The following is a 23,879-nucleotide window of genomic DNA, read 5'->3' on the forward strand; positions in this document are numbered from 1 at the left end:
GAGACACATTCCTGTTTCAGAGATGCTGAATGTGAAGAAAAGGGCATCTTAGAATTGACCGTGTACAGTAGATGCTTTTGCACCTCTGACAGTACAGTCTTTATCATTTTCCAAAGGAAAGTCTTTAATACCTATAAAAGTAGACAGGATAGTGCATTGAGCTTCCAGGTACCATTGCCAGCGACAGTGGTCATCCGTCAGCAGGTGGCCAATTTCTGATTTCAAGTTACAGTCTTGTTGAAAGTCACGCCCCTGCGGAGTCTCTCATCATTGTCAGGAATACAAAACCAGATAATGCACTTGGACATGGTCACTTCCTGTCTCTGGGTGAACAGATGTATTTCTGTTTTTGTCCCTTTCCTCCAGTTTGCAGGTGACAGCAGCATTAGATTGGGTGGCCACTTCAGGGGCAGACTAGGACGTGTGGGTTTGGGTGTGCACCCTGAGCACCCCTCACGCACCTGCAATTGTGCCTCCCAGGTCTCCGCCCCGCCTGGCGCTCTGGACTGCTGGGTGTTTCTGAGCTGTCTGGAGGTGCTGCAGAGGATGGAAGGCTGCTGTGACCGGGCGCAGATAGACTCGAATGTTGCCCACACTGTGGGTTTGTGGAGCTATGCCACAGAAAAGGTACTCGCACCTCAGTGCAGATGTGTGTGTCGTCCGTGAGCTGGGCCCCAAGTGGCAGATGGAGGAAGCTGTTTGGAGAAGCATTGTTCACACAGTCACTGTAATGGGGGGTTCTGGTTCCTTCAGGATGGGCCAGCAGCAGCCATGCAGGAACGGGTTCTCTCCTAGTATCGCTTTATTCAACAGAGACAAGCTCTTGGGGTGCTTGTGCTCAGGCATGGTTCTGTTTCACAGGTGGAGCGTGAAATGGTATTAGAGATGCAGGGAGCTTCTGTGTAAGTGACTGATGGTAGAAGGCTGTGTGCAACCCTGGGGGCCGGGGTTGTGAGTGTGCAGCTTGGGCGAGAGACCTCAGAGCTTGGAGAGTGTGGCAAGATGAAGGGTGTGAGCTGAGAATTACCAAGCTCAGAGCCACCCTGAGAATCATGGTGTAGAAGGTAGGAATTTGGCATGATCCCAGTAAGATGTATATATATCCCATATAGTTTTTTTTTCCCAGTAAGGTATATTTTTATATCTAGATTAGAATCATTTGGATGGAAAAGGTAAATTTCTTCTAGAATTTAGTTGGATTTTGATTTTTGTATTTAAAATTTATAAATTCTCGGCTGATTAATTGAAATTGTGGTTTTATCTCAACAGCTAAAGTCCTTGGGCTATCTGTGTGGACTTGTGTCAGAAAAAGGACCAAACTCAGAAGATCTCAATAGGATAGTTGATCTCTTGGCAGGCTTGGGAGCTGAGCGACCCGAGACAGGTACTTCCTCAGGTGTACCTGTGCACATGGCACAGTGGGGCACCATCACGTGTTGGCTGTAATTTGGCACATTTAACTCAAGTTCTGACAATATGATTACTCAGTGTTTGGGAACTTATAGTGACTATTAGCTGACCAGATTAATAGAGTATTTGAGCTTTTAATAATGTAAAGAGGTGTTAGAAATACTTTAGGAAATTGGAAGGCATCTTAAAAATGTGTGTGAGGCTCTCAGGCTAAGCTGATCATGACATTTTACAACCCATGTGATGTCTGCACCACTACCCCTCTGAACTGCAGTTGATTGATTTTTCTAACACTGTAGCCAGACAAATCCTCAATAAATTGCTCCTGGGGAATAAAGCACTTTGAAAGGAGCATACTCACTCTGCCAGGCACAAGTATGGTGACAACAGTGTGCTTTAGCAAGCCTGTTGCTGAAGTAAAGAACAGCCAACCGGGGGACTCCCAGGTGGGGGCACCTTTGTGAGGGAAAGTGGGCACCTGTATCGCACTGTTGGCAACTTGGAGACCACCTCAGATCTTTTGAAAGTAATTTAATTCATTGGAGCATTTGTAATACATACTTTGGAAGTAAGGGTTAGACTGTCTCATGAGTGCATTTATGGGACTGGAATGTAAGTAGTAATGTGGTTTCAGTTGGCATGGCTGTATTTGGCATTTCCATGAGCATCAGAGTAAGTCATCTCCCTGTGGGATAGGAGGGTGAATGTAAACTCATGACAGGGTGTACTGAACATGAGTAAGGACTCATTTCTTTTTCTTTAAGCCAACACAGCTCAGAGTCCTTATAAGAAACTCAAAGAAGCATTATCATCAGTAGAGGCTTTTGAAAAACACTACTTAGTAAGTACCACTAATGTTACCCATTTACCCATGGCAGAGAACCCATCTCTAGAAGGCTTTGCTATTGCATGACCTTTAGAATTGGAGATGAGTTTGTATTTGGGCCTCCTTCTTATTGATGTTTGACATTTTGGTATCCTAGACATTTGTGGATGAAACCTGGCACAGTTGTTCATCAAATGTTTGTTTGTATCCTTGGGGCCATAATTAGGCCATAAAAGCATCTTTGGATATTTACAGTTTTGTTCAAAATGGTATTGCTATTTCAATAGAATAGAAACTAAGGAAAGGATAAGAGTGGATTTCTGTGTACAAAGTACTAATGTGGACTCAACCAGAGCTGTCATGCCTGATCTCTGAGGACTTGACATGGGAGAGACCACAGAAAGCAGTGTAGGTAGAAGGTGGGTGGGTCAGCTGCACGGCCAAGCTGTGGCTAACGCCAGCATTTGACGGCAGCCTGTAGTGGTTTGTCCCTGTTATTATCCAAAATGTGAGAAAAATACTAAAAATGTTACCTTCATATGGAGAGTACTTTTATGCCTACTGAGTTCATATTTCTTTTATTATTAGCTTCATAATTTATATGTATTAATAACTATAAATCACATATTACATAAAAACAAAAATAGATGCAAAGTAAAAAATTATGTTTAATTGTGAAGTCTTTTGCTTCAGCATTAGGTAAACAATTGTAGGATTTGTCTGGCATTAAAAAGTATGGAATGATGCAGCTTCTTACTTTCCCACAGGATTTGTCCCATGCTACCATTGAAATGTATACAAGTATCGGGAGGATTCGATCTGCTAAGTTCGTCGGAAAGGACCTGGCAGAGTTTTACATGTAACTGATTTTCAACTTTTCTTTAAGTTTCAAGCATTTCATACATGTAGTAAGAGATTTGTTATGTATGGAGTGGAAATGAAGTTTACATAAATTTGTAGAATGAGAATCTGTTAACCAGTCTTTTTTTTTTTTCACTTTTTTCTGAAAACAAAATTAAGAGATTTTCAGTTTGTCAACCATAATAGCTGTTATGGTTCTTTGTGTTTCTAATATTTAGCTAAATTACTTCAATGAACTTACATAGTATGTTCTATATATGTAAGCTTTTTATACATAATATGTGTAATGTATATTATTACAGTTAAATTTATTGATGAATTATGAGGAAATTTTAGGAATCTACATCCAGTGGTGTAAATTGGGATGTAGATTTTTAGATGTTCTGTCCTATGGCATTTTCTCTAGTTTATGTTAAATGCCTCCTAGGAGGATCAAGAGCCTTGAGGTCAGTGATGTGAAGTAACTGCGTGGACAAACATACCCACGAGCAGAGGCCAGCCTGTGACTGGCTGAGAGGGTGTGTGTGCAGACCCTGTGGGCATTGCCAGTCTAGCTCCAGCTTTGGAGTTGGGTTCCAGAGAAAAGACTCAAAACTTGGCATATTTCTCATGTGTTTGATATAATCAGCCTGTCAAGAGAAGAAATCTCACTGGCATTGTGATTGCTATTTCAAAGCACTGCAAAGATAAATGATAAGGGGAAGGGTATTTAAGTTTTCTCAAAAGAAGTGTGTATAATGAAATGATATCTTGAAATCTACAATTAACAAATTCCGTTAGATGAAACAGGAAAGAGTATTTTGACTAATTAGCATGGCTACAAAGGGCTTAGATCATCTCAGTGAACTTTCTAGTTTTCCAGATGTGCTTGAAGCAGCCAGCCTATCCCCCTATTCACAGCTGAGTCAGGGTGAGAATTTGGCTCTCCTGGTATCTAGTGTATCTAAGGAGTTAATTGTTAGTTAATGGAGCAGAGAAGCCGTGTGTCAGTGCTGGGAGGTGAGCCTGCCTGGATGCTGGTCCATTCTGGGGCTGGAGCCCTAGTGGGGTGGTGCTGGCCTGCTCATTAGAGACTTGGGTCCTGCTTCCAGCTTGGCCCCAGACTAGCTGGTAACTGCTGACCTCTGTCTCTGGGGGTGGATGATGAATGACCTGTGAACTTCCAGTTCTAGAATGTAAGAGAGAGTAGCTGAAATATTGAAGGTTCTGACCCCTTTAAAAAGTGGAGGTGGGGGACCATAAAAGCCTAGAAAAACTAGCTCACATACTTTGGTAGGTTTGAGAATTGGGGAGCTCTTGCTGCTTTAAGAGTAGGGTAGTGAAAACCGGGATGTCTTCCAAGGATGCCTAGAAAGAGAACTGCTCTAGTGTTGGCCTGTCCCCTGAGACCGGGCGTCCCAGCCCTCTGGGGCAGGCCAAGGGGTCCGTGTTGTCACTGAGGCTTGAGCAAGCTCTGCCTAGTGGTACTCTAAACCTTGCTTTGTTTTGTTCTGAACCTCTTGAAAGTTGCGTCTGGGACGCTCTTGGGTGGTATGGTACGTGTTGGTGTGTAAGTTCTCCATAGTTCTCTGTGAATCTCTGAAACCTGCTCAGTGCGGCGGGCCTGCGTTCCAGAGTCGCTGCAGGCCCCTTCTTTGTTGGCCGTCTGGACTGCGTCTCTGTCCAGCTGCCCTCAGTGGGCAGTGTGGTGTCACGTCCAGGCCCGTGGCTTCCTTGCTGACTGGCTGTGGGCGAACCCTTCACCTCTTTGCCCTTGGCAGTTCTTATCCTGGGATCTGCTCCGAAGCTTCCTTGGCTGGTGTGTGACGCTAGGCAGGTGTGTGGAGGGGACTAGCACCATGACCCCATTTCTCAGGTCCAGTTATCTACTCCCGATTTAGTGCTCTTCTCATACCAGGGGGCTGGTCAGAGAAGGACTGCCTAAAGGTCAGACAAAGGTCATGGTGAGGGCTTGCAGGAATGGAGGGCAAGTCATGATGATTGTGTCTGAGTTCCATGATTATCATGAACTTTAATGAAAGCTTCTGTTTGTTGACTTGCAAGGAGGAAAAAGTCTCCACAAAAGGCAGAAACCTATCTTCAAGGAGCATTGAAAAATTACCTGGCCGAGGGCTGGGCACTACCCATTACTCACACAAGGAAGCAGTTAGCTGAATGTCAGAAACTCCTGGGGCAAGTTGAAAAGTATCCTTTAAGTTTAATATTTTCTTGAAATGGGAAAATTGCTTTTTGTTTGTACAGCTGCAGTGCCCACAATTGAATATTTAATGAATATCTCCTAACTGGCGAGAAAAAGCCCACCTTGTACATAATGTATGTGCTGAATATAAGTTAAATGCCTAGTGAATGTTATTTGATCTCTTTTGAGTCCCTAATAACTTAGAAGAGTACCCGTTGGGCAGCACTCTGAAAGCTCTGGGGACTGTAGAAGCCACGTGCCTGGCACCCCACCCCTTGGGGGGAAGTCCTCCCTCTAGGCCCTTAACTCTTCCCTCCAGCTACCTGCAGACCAGCAGCCTTTTAGCCAGTGATCCACATTTAACTGCAGAAGAACGGAAACACTTCTGCCAAGAAATACTCAATTTTGCCCAGAGACAGGCAGACAGCCCAGGTAAGACTAAATTTTTTAAACTTTGTGTTATGAAAACTTTCAAGTACTATAGAAAAGTTAAAAGAATATTCAATGTATAATGTAGACTAACCACCTAGATTAGGTGGTGGTAACAGTTTGCTGTGTAGCAAACATGTAGCCACATCTTTCTTTTTCACTTGTTTGTTTTTACTGAACTTGAGAGCACTCTAGATCACATGTAACACTTGCCCGCTGAAAGTTCCGCAAGCAGGTGGGTGGGGGAGGGAGGCACTAAGCACCCAAAGAACAAACAAGTTCTAATTTTAGTTACTCTGTAGCCCACATTGTCTCAAAAAAAAGGATTTCATAAGTTATTTTTAGTGGAGTCCCATCAGGGGTCACATACTACATTCAGTGATTGTATCTCCATCCCTTTAATTCACAACAGTTCTTCCCATCTCTCTTTTATTCTTTTTTTCAAGACACTGTAGAATTCACAACCGTATAGTTCACCCATTTCCATTGTACAATTCTGTGGCTTTTAGTGTATTCACAGTATAGCCACATCACGGTCTCTTTTAGAGCACTTTATTACCCCAGAAAGCAAGCCAGCACTTAACACCCTCCCAACCTCTTCCCACGCCCCCACCTCCCACCCTCCAAACCCCAGCCCCTGGCAGCCACTCATTCACTTTGTCTCTGTAGAGACTGTCCTGATCGTTCATGTAAATGGAATCCTACAATAAATATGTGGTCTCTTGTGACAGGCTTATTTCACTAGACATAATATTTTCCAGATTAATCCATGCTGCACACGTGTTAGTATTTCCTTCCTTTTTAGGGCTGAATACTATTCCATTGGATGGATGGACCTTTTTATCCAGTCACTAGTTGTTTAACTTTTGGGTTGTAAGACACTGATCTTTTAAAGGCATTGAGCCTGTTGTCCCACAGGCCGTCCCACCTTACGGAACTTAGTATTTCCTTATGGTTGTTTTCAGCAGGAAGGTAGATCTGGAAGGCTTAGATTCAGGCTAAACGTTTTAGCAATAGACTTTATAGATAATGCTGTGTGGTAAGAGTAAATTTATTGTAAAGTTAAGCTTCTCCTGTTGAAATTAGCTAGAAGGGAACTTATTTGAAGTAGTTACTGTCTTAGCTTAGGCTGCCATAGCAAAATGCCAACATCTGGATGCTTAAACAACAAACATTTATTTTCTGACAGTTCTGAAGGCTGGAAGGCTGGGATGAGATGCCAGCATGGCTGGTTTCTGATGAGGCCTCTTGTCCTGACTTACCCTTATATGGCACCAAGAGAGACAGAGGCAGACGCAGAGCCGAAGACAGAGAGAGAAAGAGTCGAGAGTGAAGGGGGCACTGGAGGGAGGGAGATGGACAGAGACGGAGCTCTCTCTGGTGTCTCCTCTTAGAAGGGCACCAATCCTTCAGTACCTCATCAGAACCTAATTATCTCCTAGAGGACAGCCTCCAAGTAACTGGCACCGGGGGCTGGCACTTCAATTTCAAAATTGTGGGGGAATACCATTCAGCCCGCAGCAGTTACTGGTGCTTAAAAGCCAGTGTTTCCAAAGCTTTTGGCTTCAGTTTGACATTGTCACTGATTGCCTGGGTGTATTTCACTCAAATCAAGCCATCTGAGTAGGTGATTCGGGAGCAACGTGGCATAGATCTGTTTCTGTGTTTAGATCCTTTAATGTGCCCATATGGGGTGTGTCCACTGTATGTGACACACGTGAGACTGTGTGGTTGCACTTCTCCTGTGCAGCTGTCCCTTGGCAGCTCTGTGTGAACAAAAACTCCGTGATTGTCCGCTGTTTCTTTGTGACTTTATAGCATTAATCTTGGCAAGTCCTTTAGTTGATCAGTGTTTAATAAATACTTCGGTCGGTCCAGCAGCCTTCTGGATTTTGCAGGCGAGCCAGATGCTTGTGGAAAGGAGGTCACAGAGGGTGCTGGGTCCTCCCACCTGGGCCCTGTGGGTCTGGGGCCACCCCGCCCTCCTGGGGGCTTGGGGGCAGGACTCCGCCTTCACTGGCTCACTTCTAGGGCTGACACACACTTGGGTTTATTTCCAGATATATGGGGGAACATGGGGATCTTTACTCAAGAATTTCTTTATGTTGGTGGGAAAGTGGTGGCATTCCTTGAAACAGCTCTAGGAAATTAACCCTTTACAAATTTTGAAATTGAGAAGGTAGGCAACTGTATTTCTCTTAGATTTGTCAAAACCACTTAGATACTTTAATTTCTTCAGATTTTATGATATTCAGGAGTCATATAGACAGTGTCTATGCTCTGCCTTGGTGTATGAGAAAGCCATGAGGCGGGAAAGTCCTAAACCACCTCTTTTGAACCTCATTGTTTCTTTCTCCTCATATTGGCCCCCTCCAGCGGCCCAGAGGTAACCAAGGGCCTAGAAATGTGACTTGGGAAGTATGACGTGGTAATATGTATTTATAGGTCACAAAATCGTGCTTCCTATGCACTCTTTTGCACACCTGAGAGATCTCCATTTTACTCCTTCCAACGCCGTGGTCCATGTGGGGGGTGCTCTGTCTGTGGAGATAACTGTGTGCAGTCAGATGCCCGTCCCTGTCCCCGTGGAGCAGATCGCTGTCAGCGTCCACTTCAGCGTCGAGAAGAACAACTACCGGAAGACCGCAGAGTGGCTTACCAAGCACAAGATGTCCCATGGGGGTGTTAACTTCCCGGCGGAGACCATGCCGTTCCCCGTGTCCCAGAACAGCTTGCCAGCGCTGGAGCTGCATGAGATGTTTGAAAGGAGTCCTTCTGACAATTCCTTAAACACGACAGGGATCATATGCAAAAATGTCCACATGCTTCTAAGGAGGCAGGAAAGCAGCACTTCCCTGGAAGCACCATCAGGTGTGGCTCTGGAGGACGGGGCGCACGTGCTCCGGTGCAGCAGTGTGACGCTGGAGCCAGGGGCCAACACTGTGACGTTCAGGACACAGGTGTGTGTGGGGTGAGGACTTGACTTCCTAGGTGGTTGGGAGGGTGCTGAGCGTGCCTGCATGGTTCCCAGTGTGGCGAGTCCAGGGCAGGCCTCTCTGTGTTAACTCTGGTTTTGTTTTTATCCTTGAAGAAAAATAGACTGACATTAAAAAAAATCTTTTATACTTAACCAGTTTTAAGGCAGTTGATAAGTTTTGGAAGACGTTGTTAACATAAACAACTATTTGTGTTCTCACTGGATTTGATTAAATTTTGTTCCTTTTATACTAAAATATACCCTCATTTGTTAGAAGGGGATTTCAAAGAAGGTGGTGCATTTCATGTTAAACATCATTTTCCTTTTGTTGGCTGCGTGGTTGTCAGAACTGTTCTGACCCACCCTGTTACGAGTCTTCCTCCAGTGCAATGTATCCTATAAGTTAGAGTGGCTCTTAAATCTCATGCTGAAGATCTCCTTTAAATACCTTTTCAGAAGAGAATGGTGTAACTATGATTTATTAAATTGAAAATACATTATTAGAAGCACGAAGTCAGACTTAAACGTCAGTTACTAGAACATCATGTACTGAGAGAGTGTGCAGGCCCTTTGGAGCAGCCCCGTGTGGAGTCATAAGCAGAACAGAGGATGAAGAGGGTAGGAAAAACGGTCATTTCCAGGAGGGGGCTCACCACCTTCCCTCAGGGGCTCATAGCTACACAAACAGGTGACAGCTTTCCAAGTGCTTGATTTTGACCCTAGGCCAAGGAGCCGGGAACATACACGCTGCGGCAGCTGTGTGCCTCGGTGGGCCCTGTGTGGTTCGTGCTGCCTCCCATCTACCCCCTGGTGCAGTATGACGTGTACTCCCAGGAGCCACAGCTGCGCGTGGAGCCGCTAGCCGGTGAGTGGGCTGCACGCTGCAGGAGGCAAGGGCTGCCTTATCGTCGCTCTGTGCGGCACCTTGCCCCTCGACAAAGGCCTCCGGTGCAAGGTGGGCTTTCTGTACTGTCAGACTTGTGCTCCTGGTGGCTGTGCCCCTTTTAGTAGGAGATGTTTTGGGTGGCATAGTGGAGATTCTGCCTGGGAACTGATAGACTGTGGCTCTTTTGTTCCTCTGAATATTTGCTTTCTTATAATCACTAACTTTCGTGTTTAGTAAAAATGGTGTATCTGAAAATGAGAAAGGTAAGAGAAAAATCAGCTCAGTATCAGCTAATGTCTATTGCAGAGAATTTAATGAGTACATGAAATTTCCTGCTTAGAGTTCTGTTTCAAAGGCTAAACTCTAGATTTATTAATGTTCTTTCTCTGATCAAAAGTCTTCTCCTTTGGAAATGTTGACTAAACTTGACACCCTGGTCAAGTGGCATTTGAGAAATTCAAAGCTACTGTTTATTATTATTATTATTATTACTATTAAGTCCTAAAATTCAGAGTTGGTGTAAATAATTGAAGACCACATGGCACTTAATTAAAACACTAGTGAGACGGTCTCCATTCAGGCTGGAGACAATTTATTTGCTTGTTTCTTCCATTTGGGGAAAAAATCAAGGGTAGTGTTTTTTCTGTTTAATCTCCACACACTCCCTTTTTTTCCGCTTTTAGACTCGTCCTATGGCCCCCCAGAAAGACCCTCACATGCTGAATACAACAGTCAGTCTCCCAGTGACACTCCCATCAGAGAGCCTTGGGGAGAAAGGCCAAGGGCCCTGGGATGCAGCACCCACCCCACCCTGGCGTCCCTCACTCCCTTCCTGGCCACACAACTTCCCACCTCTCTCGCCTCTACTGCGCCTTGTTTCTGGTCTCTTGCCTTCTTCCTTCTGCCTTCCCTGGAGTGGGATTCCCAGGAATCGCAGCCCATGCCTGCCCCTCTGTTTTTGTCTAGAAGAAAACAGTAGCTATAACTCTGAACAAGCTCTTTCTGGGCCAAGATCCCGAAAGTCTAGCCTGGGAAAGCCAGAGAAAACTGAATAGCAGCAACAATTCAGTTTTGTTAGTTTATTCTTGAGCGTCATTATCTGGTTCTCTCTTACCGTCTTATCGGCAGATAATTTTTGAGACCCTCGTAGACATTCTTGCCACCTGATCCCTAGTCTCTAAGCCAAGGTGGTGAAGGGACCTCTTAGGCCCAGATTCTCTTTCTCAGCAAGCACCCCCCTTCCCCTGCCACCCTGTAGTCCATTTAATGGAGATGAAAATGGGGGTGGAGTGATGGAAATTGAGCAAGTCAGCGAGTTATCTAAAGTAAGGAAATCTTTTCTAGTAGAAGCAGCAGAGTCCTTTTAATCTCACAGTAGGCCCACCATAGGTACTTGGGGTTGATAGTGGTGCTAATTGCTATCTTTTTTCTTTAGATAGCCTTTTGGCTGGTATTCCTCAGAAGGTCAAGTTCACTGTCACTACTGGCCATTATACAGTAAAAAACGGGGACAGCCTCCAGCTCAGCAATGTGGAGGCCATGCTCATCCTGTGTCACACGGAGAACAGAGCCGTGATCTATTCTAACGCGAGAGGTAAGACGGCAGTCAGCTAGCGAAGGTGGGCACGGCATTGTCACACATCAAGGATAAGGGCCTGTCATCCTTGCCATCCTCAGCTGGCCTTCTGCTTTTCCCTGTGACTTTCACAGTCCCATTCCACCTGTAGCTGGGCTGTGACCCTGCCCTGGGACGGGGTGTGACACTGGCGGGAATCACCAGAGAGCCATGTACATGCTGTGTGGCCACGCGGTGCTGACCTTGCTGAGGACTTGGGCTGCAGCATTAAGCCCTGGGCCCGGGCCCCACAGTGATTCTCTCCCCGCCTCCACCCGCTCCAGTCCCCTCCCCAAAGAGCAAAAGCAAACTAGCCTTCTTAGGCTCTGGTGAGAAGCCCTAAACCCCCATTCCCCTGGCCCTTTGCGTGAGGGTGGAGAGGGACCCTCTCTGGATTAACTGGTCTGCTGGTGGAGTGGAGGGGGCACACGGTGCGGGGAAGTGGACAGTGCTTGGGTGTGCCACATAGGAGTGTCTCTCTCTGCCCTCAGACTGAGCTCAGAGACAGCTCTCTGAGCTGCAGCCAGCACCCAGTCAGGCAGTGTCACTCTGTCATAGGGGCTTTTGTTCCTGATTTTCCTGCTGCTTCCCTCCCACCTTAATTCTTCCAAGACATACCCTGTCATGTACATAGGAACAGCTAGAATTGGGTTGTAACTTCACTGCTGGGCCCATCACCTTCTAGAAGAGAAAGGAACAAGGAAACAATGTGTTAGAAGTGACTTTTTCTGTCTTTCCTAGAGAAGGCTTCTGACGCCTCGCTCTGGGTCCAGTCATCTGACAAGGTCACGAGCATTGGTCTGCCTGCCGCACCTGCATACCACCTGATTGAGTTTGAGCTGGAAGTTCTCTCTTTACCTTCAGCTCCAGCAACTGGAGGGGAGAGCGGCGTGCTGGGGGTGACAGAGCTCCACAGGAAGCATAAGAACACACAGGAAGCTGGCCACTGCATGGCTACTACGGACCACAAAGTAAGGAGGGGCTGGGACTGCACAGCCTGTGGCGGCAGCTGTGCCTGTCCTGCTCGTGCGCACAGACAGGACACAGGAGAGGAATTCATTTGAAGTGGCAGTTTTGCAACTCCTGATATGCAAGCTCTCATCAGGTTTACCGTTTATATCTGTGAATCACCCCTTCTTAGATAAGGGGTCCTCCTTGCAAGGATGGAGATAAATAGGCCCAGTTTTTGTCCTAGTGATTAGGCTAAAGGGAGTTGTGTTTCAGTTTGCTTCAGTTTCTGTCCACTGAGTGTCACATCAGACTTAAAAAGGAAGAGGCTCTGTTGTTTTATGCTCTGGTTCTGGTCTTTATGTATCCTGAGGTACATGACTTTGGCTCCAGATGTGCAGGGCATCAGCTCACAGATGGCGGTTAGTGTTGTGCTTATTCTGGGTGTGTACATACCTTGTAACACAGATGTCGGTTCTGAGGGCTTTGGAACAGCTAAGTGTAGAAGTATATGCTTATGGCCCAGTAGGATTGTATATATTTGCAGACTTTTAAAGCTGCTGCTTGAGAATCTAGGTTCCAGTCAGCAATGTAACAGGCTGCTGGGACAGGCACAGAGGCCCGAGAGACACCCAACAGCTGGGGCAGGGCTGCACGGCAAGGTTCATCTCCAACACAAAGCCACTCCTTCAAGACTGGGAGAGGCGGCTGTGGCATGTACTGCATACAAACCATCAGTCAAGCAAAATGAAGAAACAGAAGACTACGTTCCAAGTTAAAGGACAAGATAAAACTTCAGGAAAAAACCTTAATGAAGCAGAGATAAGTAATTTACCTGACAGGGTCCAAGTAATGGTCATAAAGACGCTCAGTGGACAGGGGAGAAGAATGGATGAACACAGTGAGAACTTGAACGAAGATGGAAAATAGAAGAAAGTGTCAAACAGAAGTCGCAGAGCTGGAAAGGTTCAACAGGAGACTAGAGGGAGCAGCAGAGGGAGTCAGCGATCTCCAAGGCGAGGCCGGGGAACTCACCCAGTCACAGCAGCCCCGAGAAAATGAGAAAAGTGAAGGTGGCTGAAGGGGCTTGTCGGACAACATCAAACACACTGACATTCACATTGTAGGGCCCCAGAAGGCGAGAGAGAGAGATGGAGCAGAAATATTATCTGAAGAAATAATGGCTGCAAACTTCCCTAACCTGGGGAAGGAAACAGACACCCAGGTCCAGGAAGCCCGAGAGTTCCACATGAGGTGAACCCACAGAGACCCACACCAAGACACAGTAACATTAAAATGTCAAAAGTTAAAGATAAGGAGAGAGTCTTAAAAGCAGATCCTTCAGCAGAAGCTGTGCAGCCAGAAGGGAGCAGCACATGTATTCAAAGTGCCAACCAACACTGCCCAGCGAGGTTATCATTCAGAACTGAGGAAGGGAGAGAGTTTTCCAGAAGAACGGAAGTTCATCCCCACTAAACCGGCCTCACAGGAAATGATGAAGGGACTTGCTTAACCCGAAAAGAAAGGGACCTAATTAGTAACAAGAACACACAAAATGGTATAAATCTTACCGGGAGGGTAAATATATAGCATAGGCGGCTGATTAGCTGCTCATAAAGCTAGTGTGAAGGTTAAGAGACAAGAGTAGCAGAAATAGCTATGGTTACAGTAACTAAGGTACATGCAAAGTGAAAAGAGGTAACGTGGCATGAAAACCACACAACGCAGGCTGGGAGAGTGATGCTGAGCTTTAGATGGGATCAGACCTGACTTGTCCTCGACTTTAAGAGACCGACAGGGACACGAGTTATATGTAAACCTCAAAGCAAAAACAACCTATAGTAAGTACCCAAGAGATAAAGAGAAGGAATAAAGCATACCACTGAAGAAGTCATCAAACCACAAGGGAACAGAGCAAGAGAAAAGGAATAGAGAAGAACTACAAAAACAGCCAGAAAACGATTAACAGAATGTCAATAAGCACGTACCTATCAGTAATTTCTCTGAATGTAAATGGGTTAAATTCTCCAATCAAGAGAAACAGAGTGACTGAATGGATTAAAAAAATAAGACCCTTCTATATGCTGCCTGCAAGAGCCTCACTTTAGATGTAAGGACACACGCAGTCTGAAAGTGAAGGGATGGAAAAACACATTCCATGCAAATGGAAACCAAAGGGAAGCTGGGTAGTTTTATCAGACAAAATAGACTTGAAAGCAAAGACTGTAACAAAAGACAAAGAAGGGTATTATGTAATGATAAAGGGGTCAATCTAACAATAAGATACATTTGTAAATATTTAAGCACCCAACATAGGAGCACCTAAATATATAAAGTAAATATTAAAAGACATAAAGGGAAAAATAGACACTAATACAATAATAGGAGGTTTCAGTACCCCACTCACATCCATGAATAGATAATTCAAACAGAAAATCAGTAAGGAAACATTGTCTATAAACAACATGTTAGGCCAGACAGACTTAATGGATATTTTTAGAACATTCTATCCAAAAGCAACAGAGTACACATTTTTCTCAAGTGCACATGAAACATTTTCCAAGATAGATTGTATGTTCAGCCACAAAACAAGTCTTTACAAATTTAAGAGGATTGAAGTCATATCAAGTATCTTTTTCAACCACAATGGTATGAAACTAGAAAGTAATTTCATGGAAAAAAAACTGGAAAATTCATGTGTGTGGAGATTAAACAACATGCTACTGAACAACTAATGCATCAAAAAGGGGAAATCCTTGAGACAACAAAAATGGAATTATACCATACTGGAGTTTGTGGGAGGCAGTAAAAGCATGTCTAAGAAGGAAGCTCACAGTGGTACATACTTACACCTCAGGAAACAAGAAAAGTGTCAAACAACTTTTTATCACAGGGAACTAGAAAAAAAATAAATGAAGCCCAGAGTTAATAGAAGGAAGGAAATAACAAAGCTTAGAGAATAAATGAAACAGACCAAAAAGATAATAGAAAAGAGCAATCAAAACTGAACTGATTTAGAGCTCATTCTTTGGAAAGGTAGAATTGGCACTTTTAGCTAGACTTACCAAGAAAAAAGAGAAGACTCAAGCAAATAAAATCAGAAATGAAAGAGGTGTTATGCAACTGATGTTACAGAATGAGAAACAATCATGAGACTACTATGAATGATTATATGCCAGTAAATTTGACAACCTAGAAGAAATGGATAAATTCTTAGAAACATAGAACCGATTAAGATTGAATCATGATAAAATAGAAAATCTGAACAGGCCATTTACTAGTAAGATTGACAGTAATCAAAAATCTCCGAACAAATGAACGTCAGATGGCTTCACTGGTGAAATCTACCAAACATTCAAAGAAGAATTAATACAATCCTTTTCAAACTCTTCCAAAAAAAGGGGAGAGGTTGGATCTCTTCCAAACTAATGAGGCCAGCATTACTCTGATACCAAAACCATACAAGGACACTGCAAGAGAAGGAAATTGCAGGCCAATATCCCTAATGAACATGGGTGCACAAATCCTCAACAAAATACTAGCAAAGCAAATTCAACAGGATATTGAAAGGGTCATAAACCATGATCAAGTGGGATTTATTCCAGGTATGCAAGGTTAGTTCAACATCTGCCTATCAGTAATTTTGACAAAATGACCCAGTAACAAAATCAGACAGTAACAAAATGAAGGATAAAAATCATATGATCATCTCAGTAGATGCAGAAAGAGCATTTGGCCAAATTTAACAACCATTTATGATAAAAACTCTTAACAAAGAAGATATACAGGGAACAAAGCAGGGTATACAGGTATTGAGGTCAACTTAATAAAGGCCATGTGTGATAAACCACAGCTAACATACTCAGTGGTGAAAAGCTTAAAGCTTTTCTTATAAGACAAGGAACCAGACAAGGATGCCCACTCTCACCAGTTTTATTCAACATAGTGTTGGAAGTTCAGGCCTCAGCAGTTAGGCAAGGGGGGAGAAAGACATACAGATTGGAAAGGAACAAGTAAAACTGTCATTGTAGATGATATGATACTCTACATAGAAAACCCTAAGGACTCCTTGAGAAAACTGTTAGAACTAATAAACAAATTGCGTAAAGTTGTAGGATACAAAAGCAATACACAAAAATCTGTTATATTTCTGTACTCATAAAGAACTATCAGAGAAATAAAACAATCCCATTTACAACTGCATCAAACAATAAAATACCTGGGAATAAATTTAACCAAGGAGGTGAAAGGCCTGTATATTGAAAACTAGGACATTGATGGAAGAAATTAAAGAAGGCACAAATAAATGGAAAAATGTTCTGTGCTTCTGGATTGGAAGAATTAACATTGTTAGGCTCTCCAAACTACCCAAAACAATGTACCAATTCCACGCAACCACTGTCAAAATTGCAATGGCATTTTTCACAGAAACAGAACAAACAGTCCTAAAATTTGTGTGGAACCCGAAAAGACCCCAGGTAGCCAAAGCAATCTTGAGAAAGAAGAACAAAGCTGGAGGTATCACGCCCCCTAATTTCAAACTATATTGCAAAGCTATAGTAATTTTTTAAAGCAGTATTGGATTAGCATAAGTACAGACAAATAGGTCAGTGGAACAGATAGAGAGCTCAGAAATCACCCCATGCGCATATGGCCAATTAATTTACAACAGTGGAGCCAAGAATATATAATGGAGAAAGGTTGGTCTCTCCAATAAATGGTGTTGGAAAAACTGGACGACTACATGCAAAAGAATGAAGCTAGACCACTATCTAACACATAGTTCAAATTGGATTAAAAACTTGAATGTAAGACCTGAAGCAATAAAACTCTTAGAAGGAAAGATAGGTGGTAAGTTCCTGATATCGGCCTTGGCAATGATTTTACTAATCTGACACCAGAAGCAAAAGCAAAAAAGGTGAAAATAAAGTAGCAGGAAAACATCAAACCAAAATGCTTCTGCTCAGCAAAAGGAACCACCACCAAAATATTCACAAAGCACATGATCCGATAAGGGGTTAGTACTAAGTATATAAAGAACTTGTGCAGCTTAATAGCCAACAATCTGATTAAAAAATGGGTAGAAGATCTGAATAGACATTTTTCTAAAGAAGACATACAAGTGGACAACAGGTGCATGAAAAGATGCTCCACTTGCTAATCGTCAGGGAAATGCAAATCACAGCCCCAATGAGATAGCACCTCACACCTGTCAGAATGGCTATTATCAAAAGATAAGAAATAATGAGTGTTTTGAGAATGTAGAGAAAAGGGAACCCTTGTACACTGTTGGTGGGAATATAAATTGGTGCAGCCACTATGGAAAACTATGGATGCTCCTCAAAAAGTTAAAAATAGAATTACCTTATGATCCATCAGTTCTACTTCTGGGTATTTATCCAAAGAAAATGAAAACACACACATGCACGCACGCATGCACACACGCGCACACACACACGTTTACCACAGCATCATTTACAGTAGCCAAGATACGGCAGCAAACTACATGTTCGCAGAGACGGACGGGTAAGGATGATGTAGCACATGAATGCATGGAATACTACTGAGCCACAGAAAAGGAAGGGAATCTTAACATTTGTGACAATGTGGATGGACCTATGTCTAATAAGTCAGATGGAGAAAGACAAATACTGTATGATTTATTTTATGTGTGGAATCTTAAAACAGAAACAGAAACAAAGCTCATAGGTACAGAAAACAGATTTGTGGTTGCCAGAGGCAGGAGAAATCACTGGACCTTTTTTTTTTTCAACTTAAATAAACTGAATAATTTTTTAAAAGACATACATGCACAAAAGCAGTTGGCTCAAAGGCTAAGAAACACAGTTGCTGCAACATGATGATTGCATAGGACAGACCAGTCAGTCATCATTTTCTAATCAGCAGTCTCCTCAGAGATAGTGTTTTGATTTGCATGCCTTGAAGTTTCTTCCCTTCTTATGTGATAACAGAGTTCAGGAAGGAAAGACGATAGTTATTTCAGCAAGAGCACATAGTGCTGAATGAACAAGTATTCTTTACTCAGTATATTCATTTGTTCCTTGAGGAAAATAAAAATGAAGCTTGAGACCTGGTTTCTGCCCTTAAGGGAGTTAATAGCTTGGTCTACACTGCATCCAAAACCTGATTGGTTTTCAGTTATATATTCAGCTTCATAATGGATTAAGTGTTTGGATAATTTGTTTAATGTTTTGACAGTATATGATTGATTATGTGGATTATGTCATTTGGACATAGCGATTAAAGCATTTTGTCATAGCTTCCTGCACATGACCTACCCCTGGCATCATGGCCACAGGTTGTGAGCACAGCCAGGTGGGTTCACACTGTGCACTGCAGCACCTGCTTAGAGCCTTTGAGACCTGGTGGCTCCTGGGAGTTCTGCCAGTTTCGTGTCCCGTTTTTCTTGCCTGTGTACATAGCTTCATGTCTCTCCCTGTGCATACGTTTAGCGGGCTTTTCCTGTTTGCATAAGGAATGGAAAAGCCATCCAGTGTCTGGCAGTTGGCAGCACTGTGGACTTGGGTGGCTGGTGCTGGTGGCAGCTGTGCAGGCAGGCCAGTGGTCTGAGTGCATGTCTGTTTCTCCTCAGGTGTCCATCGACTGCCCATGGTCCATCTACTCCACCGTCATCGCACTGACATTCAGTGTGCCCTTCAGGACCACACATACTCTGCTGTCAGCTGGCACACGGTAAAGGGGGCGTGGATTCCAGGCCTTGCTCCTGGCCTGGGCTCTCCTACAGGGAGACCCTTACCATTCTGAGCTTGGCCTTGGTGACACTGGGTGTGTTGTCCTGGGTAACCATGATGTCACTGTCCACCTGCTGAAACTCACAGGAACCCCTGGGGTCCTATAGCATCCAGTCTGAATTCACGTCACCCTAGCTGCCTCCAAAAGGACTTTGCACAGTTGGCTTGTGGACTGTGGGATCTAAACCAAGTCTGCATTTGGCTACAAGATCCCTCCTCCCCATTTTTCAAGCCACTGACCCCTTGACAACCTTGGGTTGGCTGTCCTCTAGCAGGCCCCCCCTGTGGGTCTGACTGGCTTGTCCTCTGGGTTTGCTTACCTGTCGACGCTCAGTCACCTGTGCAGCGAGGCTTCCCAGCAGCCCTGGCACTTTGGGTCACGGGGCCCTTTGTTGTGGGCTCTGGGGCCCCTGGACACAGGGGCACTCCCCGTCCTCCACACCCCTGGTGTGACAACCAAAACCGCCTGCAGACACGGCCCAGTTGACAGCCAGCCCCTCATTGCTCCATAGGCTGGACTAGATTCAGATTCAGCCTTTGGACAAGAAAGCTTGGTGGTGTCCTGTGCTGCTGTGTCCCTGGGTCCGCACACATGGGGCCTGTTTGTGCCCCCCCAGGTGATGATGCTGACGATGACCCCAGGGCTCGGGGGCCTGGCCTCTCGCTGTACATTCCCTTTGCTTTCATCAGTGGTGTTTGTGTAATTGGGAACAAAAAGGTCAGAGCCATACTTAGAGTGGGACATTGTACTAGCACTATTTTCCTTCCTTCGAATTACAGTGAGGAAACTAGATACTAATGGTAAGACTGGCCTTTTAAAGCTCCTCTTCACTGCCACAGAATTAAAGTGAACCCCTACTTGTTTCTTTCCTATATGACTTACTAAAACCTGTTCTGTGTTTAGGAAAATCAGTTATGATCATGTAATAATGCTGGATCAGAAACAATGTCCTTTGATCCATTTTTCCCCAGAAATAGCTTTCCTAGAAAGATTAGGGTTTTTTGTGACACTTGTACATGTGAAATCAGAAGTAGAAATACGTGTACTAACTAACTAGCTATTAATCTACTGTGTCACTTTTTTGATTCCCCAGGAAGGGTCTTTTTAACAAAGCCAAAATATACTTAATGAAGTTCTTAAGTGTCAAGATCATATTTTTTATTTTTCTGCTTTAGGAAGTATGTTCAAGTTTGCGTCCAGAATTTGTCAGAACTTGACTTTCAGCTGTCAGATAGTAATCTTGCAGATATTGGTGATAGTACCGACTTGCAACTGATTCCACTGAACACAAGATCCCAGCAGGTAACTGTTTTCTAGAGTTGAGCATAAACTCAATAGAATGCAGGGTAAGATAAGGATGATGGAGTATCCATAGCGTTTTGATGAAAGTGACACTGACTGGGCCTTCCAGTACAGAGACAGTCTTACTGGTGGTGATTTGTGATGGCCTGAGTCCCCAGCTTGGCTGCAGTAGTGCGCATGTCTGCGTTTCCCTGTGGGCCAGGTGGCACGGTGGGTGGGTTATGAGAGAGATTGACGGGTGTAAATCTTAAATCGCCCAGCTCTATGCACAGCTCATTCTTGAGCCTCTGTATTCGGCATGGGCACGTGACCCCAGGAGATGGTGCCGTGTGTCCCGTCCTGCCTGTGCCCAGGGCAGAGACCTTAGGGGCTGGTGCAGCTTGTGAAGGAGCCACATTCATGCTCACGCCATCTTGTTGTCGTGACCTTACCTCTTATCTTCATTTGTCATGTGTTTAGACAGTAAATGTTGAGTGCTTAGAAGATCAAAGTTTTTCTTAATGATGGCTAATCTTTAGCATTTTCAGAGAATTTTCCCAGCTAACATTTGCCCCATTTCAAATGCTACCCAAGTCTGTCCCTGTGCTTGTGGCTGTGGACTTTGTCTGAGGTGGTGCTAGTTCCTCATGTAACTTATATTAAATGCACAGTAACTGGCATGGATGTAAAGATGTCCTTTTTAAGTGGTTGATGGCATTTCCCATTTTGGAAATGTATGGTATACAGTATACCAATAAATGTTCTTTGAGCGTTTTTTATGAACCCCTATGCCATGAGCCCATGGAATCATAAAACCTCAGAACCTTTTTGCCAACTTCTTGCAGTCTTCTTTGGGGGAGGGCTGGGCAGGATAGCTGGGGTGGGAGGGCGGGCATGGGAGCGGGCTCTGGCAGCCCACCTCTCTCTCGCCTTGGGCATGTGTTCCCATTGTGCCAAGTGCACTGTGGGTGGCCTGTTGGCCCTGTCTCCTGTGAGTGCAGTGACAGCCGACTCTTCGTTGCAGCCTCTCCCCAGCAAGCAGTCGGTATTCTTCGTCTGGGAGCTGAAGTGGGTGGGAGTGCCCCCGCCTCCGCTGCGTGGCCAGTTCTCCGTGGACTTCTCCCCAGCTTCTGCCGAGCAGCTGTCTATCTCCTTAAAGCCGTATACTTATGACTTCCAGTTGGAAAACTTTTTCGTATGTATTGTCTTTTTTGGTGGGGATGTGGAGCAGAATGAAAGGTAGCATTGTATTCTTTATGATTGAAAAAAATCAGACAAGATCTTTGAATATAATGAAGCAAGTGGTCAAGGAAAAGAATAAACACAGTACACAGGTCGCCAGTGACCATACTTTAGAGCCCCAGGTCTTCCTCAGTGACATGCCTGATCCCCGTGCATGCTTGCTGTGAGCTGGGTGTGAAGACCCAAGACCCCTTCCCTATTGTCCCTCTTCTCTTCGGTACATTGACCTACTGATGTCCTGAAACTTTCTTAGTCATTTCATCTTGATCATTAGTTGCTACACAGGGGGATTGCTTTATAAAGGCAGGTCTCCAGTTTTTTGAGAGGAAAACAAAGTATCACAGAAACTTACTACCATGAAGCTTCTCCACACCCTGCTCGTTAAGTGTGGGGCTGAAAGTGGCTTCACGCCTGGTGAGGAGATTCAGTTGTGTTTTTGTCCCTTTAGTGGGATTGTTGGGTTCTGTGATAGGTAAATGTAAATGTAAATATAAAGCTTTGTGGTGTTTCTCTTTACTACTGAAGTTGTCCTACAGCACTTTGAGAAGGTGTTTGTGTTCATAGCTCTTGGTGTTGGCAGATTTTTAATACTTCTTTCCAACCAAAACACTATTTGTTCTGCTCTGTTTTATTTAACTGTCTTTATTAGCGTTGGAGTTAAACATAATCACTAGCACTCTATGTCTTTTTGTAGTACCAGTGGGCTACTTTTTGATGTGTTAATGTCACATCACGTTTGGTAAGGAGTCTGCATGAATTCAGTCTGATTTGCTTGTTGCAGATGATTATGCTAGTTAGCAGTTCTCACTTCTCTGTCGTTTTTGTGTCCCCTTCAGATGAGGAGTATAGAAATGTTTTCCTTAAGAACTGTGTGCACAGAGCACAAGGCCAGAGGGAGCTCTTCAGCTGGCATTCTCAAGACAGAACTGAGAAATACAGATAGCACCTTTAAGAAAACTTTGAGATATAACTTATGTGCCCTTAGGTTCACCTCTTTGAGGCATGCAACTCACTGAACACAGGGGAGTGACAGACTTATGCCAGCATTGCCGTGATCTTACTGTAGATCATGTTGGTCATCCAGAAAGAAACCTGTGCTCTGGTAGCAGCCACTTCCCATCTCTTCCTCTTCTCAACTCAAGAAGGCCACTAGTCCAGAGGCAGGGCTGCTCACACCCTCGCCTAGTCTGAGCAGTTCATAAGCTGTGATCACGTCACGGGTGATCTTGCAGCGGGCTACTTGACTTAGCATTATGTCCTCAGGGCTGTGCCAGGACTTCATTCCTTTAAGTGGCTGAACGATGTTCTGTTCGGGGGGCAGACCACATTTTGTCTTTCCATGTATCTCCATTCCATGTCTGGACATTTGGCTCGTTTCCACCTTGGGGCTATCGTGAGAAATGATGCCGTGGAAACCCTGTGTAAGTGTGTATATGTGTACATATTCAGTCGTCTTGGGTGAATACCTCGGTGGAGCTGCTAGGTCATATGGTGACTTTGGCTTTTTGAGAAGCTGCTAAACTTTTTCAAAGAGACATCACTTTACATACCTACCAGCAGCCTATGAGGGATCCAGTGGCCACATTCTCAACATTCTCACGCTGTTCCTGTTGTCTTTTTGATCGTACCTGCCCCGTGCGGGAGTGGTATCTCAGTGTTGGGTTGCATTTCCATGATGGCAAATGGCAATGAGCGAATTTCACGTGCTTACCAACCGTCTGTACCTCTTTGGAAAGATACTTGCCCATTTCTTATTAGTGTCGTCTTTTTACTCTTGAGTAGTAAAAGCTCTTTATGTAGGCTAGATACCAGTCCCTTACCATACAGATGATTTGCTGAGGCTTTTCCCCTTTCTGTGAGTTGTAGTTTCACTTTCTTGATGGTCTCCTTGGAAGCACAAAAGTTTTTAATTTCATTCAAGTTCGACTTATCAGTCTCTTTCAGTGCTTGTACTTTTGGTGTAGGATCTGAGAAATTTCTGCTTATCCCGTGTCAGATTTCCTCCCTTGTTTTCTTCTAAGAGTTTTGTACTTTTAGCTCTTAGATTGGAGGTCTACAATCTTCTTTAAGTTAACTTGTGTATATGGTGAGAGGAGGGGTTCCAGATTTCACCCTTTCCAGGGGGTTATTCAGGTGTCCCTATCCCATTTATTGAAAAGACTGTTCCCTCCCCATAGGATGGTCAGGCACCCTTGTAGAAATCAGTGGGCCGTAAGGGTAGAGCTCATTCCTGAAGAGGTGTATTTCCAGGCCCTGCACCCGCGGCCTCAGCAGCTTCTGTCAGGTGCAGGGACGCACCTCACTGCCGACTGGGGGTCCACAGCCCCCTTAGCCTCTCCCCCGCACCCTCCCGCCATGTAGCCAGACGGCCATGCTGGATGCCCCACATCACTCCCTGGCTGAGCTCAGGAACATTTTGCACTGTGCAGGCCCCAGGCAGGAGCTTCCTCG

General features: G+C 44.5%; 1 protein-coding gene across 5 annotated transcripts in view; it reads left to right on the forward strand.

The window, feature by feature from the left end:
* The window catches only part of TRAPPC10 (trafficking protein particle complex subunit 10), a 109,161-nt gene that overhangs the window by 79,772 nt on the left and 5,510 nt on the right, over positions 1-23,879 (forward strand). For all 5 annotated transcript variants that reach the window (XM_036912006.2, XM_057505111.1, XM_036912005.2 and 2 more), the window contains 13 exons: positions 481-627; positions 1,270-1,384; positions 2,175-2,251; positions 3,004-3,095; positions 5,141-5,281; positions 5,596-5,708; positions 8,151-8,665; positions 9,406-9,547; positions 11,004-11,162; positions 11,925-12,154; positions 18,745-18,845; positions 20,081-20,207; positions 21,211-21,381. In XM_036912006.2, coding sequence (XP_036767901.2) covers positions 481-627; positions 1,270-1,384; positions 2,175-2,251; positions 3,004-3,095; positions 5,141-5,281; positions 5,596-5,708; positions 8,151-8,665; positions 9,406-9,547; positions 11,004-11,162; positions 11,925-12,154; positions 18,745-18,845; positions 20,081-20,207; positions 21,211-21,381 — 2,130 coding nt within the window. The remainder of the gene's footprint in view (positions 1-480; positions 628-1,269; positions 1,385-2,174; positions 2,252-3,003; positions 3,096-5,140; positions 5,282-5,595; positions 5,709-8,150; positions 8,666-9,405; positions 9,548-11,003; positions 11,163-11,924; positions 12,155-18,744; positions 18,846-20,080; positions 20,208-21,210; positions 21,382-23,879) is intronic.

This window comes from Manis pentadactyla, chromosome 1, assembly GCF_030020395.1.
Source record: "Manis pentadactyla isolate mManPen7 chromosome 1, mManPen7.hap1, whole genome shotgun sequence".
NCBI lineage: Eukaryota > Metazoa > Chordata > Mammalia > Pholidota > Manidae > Manis > Manis pentadactyla.